Raw genomic sequence first — 10,000 nt, 5'->3', positions numbered from 1 at the left:
ATCTTCATAGACAATCATAGCTTAATTATTGACAACACAACTTCTGTGTAAGGAAAAGCTCCAAACATTACCTCTTCAGACACTCAAGCTTCCAATGCAAGTTGAAATTCTACACCAGTGCACAGCGTTACCAGTAATAAGGGAAATATTACTAGTGAAAAGAAGAATCCATCAACTCTTTCTAACTCCCAGTCGACTCGCATAAATGAAGATCATTGTTACTCTTGCACTGTGCCAGCCAAAAAAAACAAATCCAACACTAGAGATCCACCTAGAAAGGCTGCTATCATCTTGCCAACAGAATATGAATGTAAATAAATTGAATTTGAAGATCTTTCAGTATTGGAAGGTACAAGTACCTTAAAAGTGCAGTTCTGTATCAAGAATGTGAAATGACATGTAAGGATAATGTAGACAACTGGATGTCCAAACTTGCTACATCATCTAACATAAAATACAACATGGAAAGTGGTGGTCGCTCAAGAACTGGAAAGCGGGTTTCATTTACAAGATGGTACATAATTATGCCAGTGCAAATGAAAAAAGCTGACCAAAAAAGGCTGCTAAAAAAAGTACAAGACAAAAAACAGTTAAAAAAGGCAGGCTCATCCAATGAACACTGTGCCTGAACAACTTGCTCTGTTGTTGTAATATAATGTTGAATACAACAGGGAAAAGCCAGCAGAATAGCACTTAGTCCAAATTAACCCTTTGACGCCTACATGTACACTGGCCTAAACCGGTCAGACTCAGTATTTTACTCTATCTCGCACCTAAAATTACTCGTCAATGGGGAAATCGCAGGAGTCAGTGGGTTAATCACTCACTGAAAAACTGTCCCATTCCCCCTTTGATGCCTACACTGGCATAACCCACCCAGACTTAGTATTTTATTCTGTTTAACACCAGAGTATTTATTGTCTAAACCCAGACGATTTTGCTTGTCAATGGGGAAACCCCAGGAGTCAATGTGTTAATAAAAATTTTCTACACAGACCAAGTTCAGTGCCACTACAAATGTAGGTGTGTGGATTACATCTGGGCAATCACAGCATGTCATAAGGCAATGCCTTGAAAAGTACAAAATATGTTACCTCCGCATGCCTTTGGTGGCAGAGGACCAAAAACAGGTCCAGATATTTTTATGACTGATGGTGACTCTGGGCAAAGGGGGGCTCTTTTAGACACCTCGAAAGGAGTAACAATACTGCTCTGTACTTTCCACTTCCTGCAAACTATCTGGCGTTGGCTTAATATAACTCCAGCAACAACATAAATAGAGATGATCATCAACAACTGATGGGACATTTTCAAAAACTTGTAAGACCTCCTCCAAGCAGCAGCAGAATCTATATTACAATGCAACTGATATGGTTACTGCAAAATATCCCAATTGTTACCAAGTGTATGAAAAAAGATCTTTAAAAGGGCAGCAAGAGTGGGCACTTTGCCATTGTAAAAATCTAATCACCAGAGGAAATAACTCTGACAATTACATGTACACTGAATCCATGATCAACATATTTACACATGTAAGAGTGTGGTTTTACAATGAATGTGGGCCTACAATTCCATTGAACTCTTCAAGTTTATCATAGAAGACCTTCAAATGTATTTTCAAAGAAAATTGCTTGCCCTTGCATTTGGAAAATCTTTATCTGGCTCCCTAGTGTTTTGGTGCAACAGCTTCTACAGTCCAGCTTCACACTATCAATAAACTACTTCTGACTGTTGTAAATTCTCCTCTTCACTTTCAGTGTGACTATCATCCAAATCCTTGTTGTAAAGTCAAGGAAATGTAGAGCTTCACCAAGTTGATCGCTGTATGAAGAAAAGACCACTACAAGTAACCTTGAAATTTCTTCCAAGCAGAACTGCTTAAGAAGTAAGCTATGAGGTAGATTGCAGAAGTAGAATATGTAGCTGCCCTATGGGAAGTACAGTAATGGCAATCCCTGTGCTCATAAAGCTGCAGTAGCACCAAATCAAATTATGGTATTGCTGGTATCAACTTTATTCCTCAGAGACCAAAAGAAAGATTCAGCCTTGCAAACTTGCCATTGGAAATCACAAAGAACTTCTCTGTTAAAAGCTTCCTGCTAAAATGGAAATGGCCAGTGGTGACCAGTGTGCCCCTATAAATGTCAAATCTCTTTGTGAAACGCCAGACGAGGCACAATGTAGCATCCACTCGCCTGAAAAGGACTCCAAGATTGATGATCACTTTGAATTAGAGAACATAATTATGAATAAGACTTCACTGACAAGTAAGCGATGACATCAAACTGAAGCTTAGAACAACTGATAAGAATTTTTGGGCATGCTATATAAAATATTTGGAAATTTACAGAAACATCATTTCAAATCAAGATGACAAGCATCAGTCGCAGCCCTTGCAACAGCTTTTGTGAACTTTGAAAAAGATCGCAATAGGCTTACACTGCCCTTTCTACAGAACAGCAGGGCCAAAATTAAAGTACATGTACATGTACAACCAACTTCAATATCAAGACACAAGTCAAAGATAAAAGCATCATCACTACAAACAGCCATCTTTGAAACCAAGAGTGGTGGACATTAGAGAATAATAAAAATATGGAAGACTTCTAATAAAAAGTGCCTTCATAATCCGGCCCAAAATGTAAACTTTAAGTTAAGTCTTCCAAAATGCTGGACATACTCGTTAGTAATATTATCGAAAAACAATTGCACATTGTATTTTTTAAACATAATAGAAACAATAGTTAAATAGGTTAAATTTACATGTAAAATGCCTGTGAGGCGAAAGTTGTTTCTGCACTTTTTGAAAGTTAAATGATTTAAATTCGAAATACTAAAGTTTGAGTTGTCTAGGATAAAAATTTTTATTAGAGCTTTAATGAGTGTTGGAAGTTGGGCAAACTTTCCAGGAAAAATGGAAATATCTGAAGTGTGCGGCCAAAATACCATGTAACAAAAGATTGTAATGTAGCTTTGGGTGCAAACAGTGAGTGAAGGAAATCTCTGCACACAAAATAATGCTAGAAGCTTTTGTTATTTAATAAAAGTTGACACAGTCCCTTGGATTTACATGTATTTTTAGAAAGTCAAGTCAAGTCAAGTCAATTTCTATTAATTTTAACTCACACAGAATAAATCATGTACATACAATGCACATTATTTTAAAAGTTAGGATAATTTATACCGTAGTGTTACAATAAAATCGTGGATATAAAGAATAGAAAAGAATCAATACAATTTCTATGAAACAATAAAAGGGGAAAACGGTAGGGAGAAGAAAGAACAATTATACTTGAGGTACCATTGTTGTGTGTGTAGAGTTTGAGACAACTAAATACATGTAGTTGGTAAACTAATCAAGTCTACAGGTGTCTAATATGTATGAACAATAGGAATATAAATAACAATAACAAATTTAATTTAATCTGAACCCACTGTCACCTGAACCGCCCTGGACCGCCCCCATTGACAAGTAAGATCGTCTGGTGCTAGACAGTCTGACAGTAAAATATGTTAAGTCCCACACCTCGAAGTCAATGCGTTAAAAAGTAATACTTCTTACTTTAAATTTAAAAGAACAAAAATGTGCAACTTTGAGTGCTTGTAAAAACACCACTTTTTTATCCTAGAACAGAGCAAATTACAACAAATTTCACTTCATAGGCATTTTATTAAAAGAAGCAAATAAATCATGCACAGAAAAGAACCCTAACAAGAATTGTCATAACGCAGCACTGTACGTTTAATCAATCCATGATACTGTTAGGAGAAATTAGATATTGAACCTTTCAAAGGAGATTTGTACGTAGTCTAACTAAAGAGGGCCAACAGCTTGCTTTAATTAGAAAATTAAACACTTTGCTCATAAGAAAACGTTGAAATTTACAACATTAATAAATTACGTTAGTCTCTTTCCATATTACTGATTAGAAAAATTAATTCCTCACCTTCAAAGTGGTCCCAAAATGATCTCTTGTTGTGTTGTGAACATATTTTGGGATTACTTTACCGTCGCCACATTCTTTACGTTTGTACCCATAAAACAATGTCTATTGCCCTTGAAACACTTGCTTTATGCCAGGTTGCACACTTTAAAGCACAATTCTCCAGGAAAATGCACATCCAAATCAGCAGAGAGATATTCTTTCCCCCGAAGAATGCACAAATAGCGACCCCGCAGCCATTTTTGTCTTCTAATATCACTAGGGCCCAGGTCACGTCCGTGACACAAGCAGACGGTTACTAAGCTCCGTCTTAAAAGTGGTCACAAAAACGTTTTTGTGGACTGCTTCCCTCCAAAACAAAACGGCGGACGTTAATGAGGTTCCCGCCTCATTTGCATCAAATCCGTCATTAAGTAAAGCTATGATCTTCGCAGTTATGAACGCAATTTTTGCAATTGCGTAAAGAAGCCTGAAAAATTCAGCACTTCAACGGGGCTTGAACCCGTGACCTCGCGATACCGGTGCGACGCTTCTCTACGCAAATGCAAAAATTGCGTACATTACTGCGAAGATCATAGCTTCACTTGATTTCATATCCGCAGTTCATATATGATCCATTTCATATATCATTTCATCCATTTCCAATATGCAGAATTTATGCAAATGCTTTGCAGCCGTATATGAGCGATTTACACTACTGTGGTACAGGCCATTATATTAAAAGAAATATTCTTCGTCAGGAGAAATTTGTATCACTTTTACACAGCCTTTAATTGACCGAATGCATAAATGGCGGCCAAAAGAGTATTCTTTTGTTTATGTGCTTATGAGACTCACTAGCCTCGCTCTCAAGCAACCTTTCTTTTGTATTTTGTCCATGCAAACGAGGCTAGTGAGGCTAATTAGCTCCTAAACAAAAGAATGGTTTTTTGGCCGCCATTTATGCATTCGGTCTATAAAAGATAAATTTTCTTCAGCCTTTGCGATTTAATTAAAGTGCTTCTACGACAAAAATCAGTGGGTTTTTTTACTCGATTTTTTCACCCTTAGTTAAAGACAAGACCCTAAAGTTGACAAAAAAAAGGTGTCCATAGTTAACCTAACGATGATTTACATTTGTAAAGTCTGCCAGAAAGTGTACAAATTTTGTCCGCCATTACTCGAACGACAAGTACTTGAGGCCACAATTTTGTCAAGCGGCGTTCCCTCCTTGACTTCATCTCATCATCCAGCGAAGTCTTTCTGCATGGTTTTTAGTAAATAGAGTAAGAAGAAATGTTTTTTTCTTCAAGTTCTTCGTCTTTTTCGGCAGAGGACGGTTCGGAGTTGAGTTCAGACAGGAGCAGTGCGATTTTAGAGGAACGTGAGGCCAGTTTCGTACCCCCATGACGAAGATTTAGAGCCACTCGCAACTCAAGAAGAAGCTGCCGCCTAGAAGGCAAACCACGAGAACCAAGACAGTGGTATTTTTTTTTTTTTTTGGCCAATCATTCATGAATGGCTAAAATTGAAACAGAAATTTTAAGCAAAGCAGTCTCAAAACCTATAGTTTGGAAACGCTACATTGACTATGTCTTTTCCCTGTGGGACATGAGTAAACCGAACATAGCGACTTCCATCGAACAAGTAAATTTACATCACCCTACGATTAAATTCACGGCAGAAATATCTGCCACTGAAACTGTGTTTCTAGACACAATAGTATACAAAGGAACGAGATGTAAGGATCAAAAAACACATGTTAAACCAACGGAGACCTTCCAATATACGGATTTCACCTCTTGTCACCCACCAAGCAATAAAAGGTGAAGCTCTATGAATCCTCAAAACACACTTTCAAGGAAAACATTTGAAAATTTAAAATACATTTGCGGGATAGAGGTTACCCACACAATTTGTTGGGAAAACTACTATCAGAAATCAAATTGACAAAGAGGGACTCCGTGCTTAAAGGAAATACCAAAACAAAAACAAAAGCTTTTTGTAACACAACAGCAGACATTAGTGTCAAACCTGGAACAAGTTTTACTCAAAAAATGTCAACCCCTACTTGGCCAAATCTTTAAAGAGCCACCTATTATTTGAAGTAAAAACTAACCTGACGGTAAAAGCGCGCGACGTTTCGACCGAACTTCGGTCAGTATCAAGCCAAAAGTGACATAAAATTTTTTGCTTAAGTATAAATATAAAACAAAGAAGTGAAAGTATGTTAAGTTTGAAAATGTAAAAAAGGGGTGTTAAAAAACATGCAAGAATAACACAATTCCAAATGTAAAAAACTTTCGCACAAATTGAGTTTGACTGTACATGGAGACTTGGTCTCAGTTCATTAAAAAAATAAAAATAAAATAAATGAGGCAGTCAAACTTGTTCTTGTACTTTTTTAAGATGGTAAAATTCTTGCTAAGATCATTTTTGCACATAAGAACGTTTCAAACGGAAATGTTTTCCAATAGAGGAAGACGCATTCTTGTGCTCGTCTACGCGTTGATGCAAATGCTGCCGCGTGTAACCAACATAACCTGCATCACACAGGTCACATTTAAATTGATAAACAAGGGATGGTTGGTCGACAATAGATGGCTTGACTTCAGACGGTTTCAGATATTGTTTGATCACACGTGGGCTGGAAGCTAGGTCACTTGAATTTTCTGGCTCAGATCTCTGAGTTGCGCTCTTTCTGTAGAGTATGTGAGCACCTTATGTAGGAATGTTTGTGATGTATCATGTATTGTTCTCTATTCGTATAAATTAGGTAGCCATTCGTGGTCACTAGTCCCTCTTCCACTTTGGATCCAATAAACTAATGTGTTCTCTCAAGTGTTCTCTCTTTCTCTGAATCGACACTTAAAATATTGGCTGAAGTGACCGTCCAGCCCACTTTGTCAGCCACAAGATCAAACAACCTCTGAAACCGCGCGACGTCAAGCCGTCTATTTTCAACCAACAATCCCTTGTTTGTGAATTTACACGTGACATGTGTGATGCAAGTTATGTTGGTTACACGCGGCGGCATTAGTAATCAACGCGTAGACGAGCACGAGAATGCGTCTTCCTCTATTGGAAAACATTTCCGTGTGAAACATTCTCATGTGCCTAATGATCTTACCAAGAATTTTACCATCTTAAAAAAGGGCAAGAAGTTTGACTGTCTCATTTATGAAATGTTTCTTTCATTAATTAACTGAGACCAAGTCTCATTGTTCAGTCAGACTCAATTCGTGCGAATTTTTTTTTTTGTTATTCTTGCATGTTTTTTAACAACCCTTTTTTACATTTTTATACTTTACATACTTTTACTTTTTTTTTATATTTATACTTATGCAAAAATTTTTATCTTCACTTTTGGCTTGATAGTGACAGAAGTTCGAACGAAGCGTCGCGCGCTGTTGCCCTTAGATTTTACTTCACATTGCTTTCAAAAACCTTTACTTGTAAGCAACTATTATTTCCTACAAAAAAGGGGAAAATCCTTAAAGAATCTGCTCGTTAGCGCAAAACTATAATAGGTTCTATACATGTTTTCAAACAGGAAGGGAATCCGTGTGGCCTGTCACTCCTTACGTTACTTATCTCAAAAACGTATATTTCGTGCAACCTCGTTCCCAGGGTCTGTCTTTGTCTTTGTCTTCTCAACGACAATGGAGACCCTGGGAACAAGGTTGATATTTCGCGTACTTGTACGTGTATTTATTTAACTCTAAAAGTTCCGTACTCTTAACCTCAACTATCCCAAAAAGGTAACAAAAATATTAATGCTTATTACCCTGATGAACTGAGCAGATCTTGAAAAGCCCCTTGGTGTTGAAGTTGGAGCTGTGAATGCGAACACAGGCTTTCCACTTGGCCAGTTCATAATTGCTCTTTGGCGTTTGCAAAGAGATTCCAATTCGCGGATTTGACTTGCTGCAGTCCTGTACAACACAGCGACAAGCCGGTATATTTGCCAATTTTTTTTTTACAAAAAGATGAGCATGCACAACGGGATGTTTCTCCACTTGTGGAGCTGTCACCTCGCCTCAGAGCAATTTGGTTTTGATGATATGACGACGTCACGGACTCCCTGGGATCTTACTGGGACAAGTAATGGCGGACGCTCATTCACGGAAAGCATGCATCGAAAAAGCGCACTTCCATTTGGAATTTCCAACTCAAATTTGGCAGGCGTAATTATTGGCCTTCAAAGGTCACGAAAAGCAAAAAACAAGAAAAAGTCAAAATTTCGTTTCAGTAGCACTTTAATGATACAAATTTCTATAGAGTATAATTTACTGACAATGTACTTGAAATTCCCGGAATTTCTAATACCAACTTTTTCTAATACCTAAAAGTCGTAAAGCCGCCTTTATAAATGCATCCTTGTGCCAGAGATATGGAGAGCATTAAATGAGCGGGAATTAATCAAATAGTGTCCCAGAGCTTGATAAAAGGTGTCTTAGGTATTGCGATGATTATTGTTTAGGGCCTCTTCATAAGGAGCCTGGTTGGCCAGGGCTGCCTGGTTTCCGAGATGTTGCTTCGCCTCGAAATCCTTTGTAAAAGCTTCTATGTGTTCGTGTGAGAAGGCGGGTTGGCTCGGTTGCCGAGATCTCGGTAGCGGGATGAAAATTTTGTTATATGAACTCTTCATCCTGGTTACCAGGAGGAAAATAATACAATACATTTTCGTGATAAAAGGACATTACCGAGTTTTTACTTCTCTTTTCTTCGATAATGAAGCTTGGATTGGTTTCATTTGATAGTTAACGTAAAGTCAAAATTAATTTGAGGTTGCTTAAACACAGAAAATCGAGAAATTGTCGCCAAGCTTGTTCGTTACATTTTACACCTGAATGGTCGCGTCACAACTTTTTCAAAATTTTCATCTCTGAAAGCGGGCTTAAAGTCGCCATATGAACAGAAACCAATTTCATCTCGGTAACCGATCCATCTCGGTCAACCGGGGTCATGTGAAGAGCCCCATAATTGTATGATAATATTGTCAAATTACTGTGGATGTGCATGTATCAGTCCACTAGGCAATTTGACAATGGTTCGACCAAAGTTATTATCAACAAAAGGACTAAAGCGGATGCCACATTGTACTTTGTTTAGAGCAAGTATTCGTCACATTCTTAATGTTTCCAAACAAAAAAAAAGCAAATTAGTCATCCTAGTTACGGTCACAGATTACCAAGTACGTTGCTATGTTTTTATCTCTGTTCAATTTAAGGAAACCTTGCATTCAGAAAGCCAGTAAATCCTTCAGATTCTCCTTTTCACGCTGACTATGTAGTAGATGGAAACCTCAACACTTCGAGCGATTTTTTGACCTTCTGGCAAGTTGACTTGAGAAGAATGGAACCAGTGAAAGAAGTGATCTTCTACGGCCTCTATTGTGATTTCGTGGTCAGAGTGGGTAAGTTGGCTAAAAACCTGGATATTTACCTTTTCTGTTCTCAGCTGACAAGGTAAAGAAGGAAACACATTTGCACTGTGACCATTCCTTTCATGAAAGATTCAAGCAGAGAGATTTCAATTTCTTGTTCTCTTGTAAACTATGATGATTTTTATTACATAAAGTAATTTTCTTGGTAGAAATTTTTAAACCATTCTCCTTTTTTATTTTTATCCCTTGTTTCTAAAGAAAACATGGAACTTAATTTTAAAATAAAAACTTCAGATCAGACTTTAAAGTTTTTAAAAACTTTAGATCACAGATATACGCCCACGCAGTTGTTCAAAGGACGGATAGCTTTGTCCGGTGTATGCTTGTCCAAATGTGACAAAATATCAAGATTGCCAATTTCATGTGTCAACTATACATTTATAAATCAAGTTTCCTATATTCATATCAAATTGTCAGATGTTTATGTCAAACGATATACTTATACATCAAGGTTTTTTTAATATTCATATCAAGTTCCCAGATATTCATGTCAAAACATCTTCCCTAACCAATGCATCCATGCCTATATCGAGCCGACTTTTTCATATTTGGAAAAAAACAATCATATCAAGTTTTAAAAATCAAGAAAGCCTGGTGCTGAGCATTTCAAAAAGGAAGAGGCAGCATG

General features: G+C 37.4%; 1 protein-coding gene and 1 long non-coding RNA gene across 2 annotated transcripts in view; one reads left to right on the top strand and one right to left on the bottom strand.

Annotated features, from left to right (window-relative positions):
- LOC137973823 (uncharacterized) overlaps positions 1–4,202 on the bottom strand; it is a 10,149-nt gene extending 5,947 nt beyond the window's left edge. Inside the window, exon 1 of the long non-coding RNA XR_011117323.1 lies at positions 3,948–4,202. This is a non-coding gene — a long non-coding RNA (uncharacterized lncRNA). The remainder of the gene's footprint in view (positions 1–3,947) is intronic.
- LOC137973815 (EGF-like repeat and discoidin I-like domain-containing protein 3) overlaps positions 1–10,000 on the top strand; it is a 102,526-nt gene that overhangs the window by 59,635 nt on the left and 32,891 nt on the right. The window contains exon 6 of the mRNA XM_068820703.1: positions 9,157–9,342. Coding sequence (XP_068676804.1) covers positions 9,157–9,342 — 186 coding nt within the window. The remainder of the gene's footprint in view (positions 1–9,156; positions 9,343–10,000) is intronic.

This window comes from Montipora foliosa, chromosome 10 (genome assembly GCF_036669935.1).
Source record: "Montipora foliosa isolate CH-2021 chromosome 10, ASM3666993v2, whole genome shotgun sequence".
NCBI classification, from domain to species: domain Eukaryota; kingdom Metazoa; phylum Cnidaria; class Anthozoa; order Scleractinia; family Acroporidae; genus Montipora; species Montipora foliosa.
The sequence above is the reverse complement of the archived record's forward strand: the minus strand, read 5'-3'. Positions and strand labels throughout refer to the sequence as shown.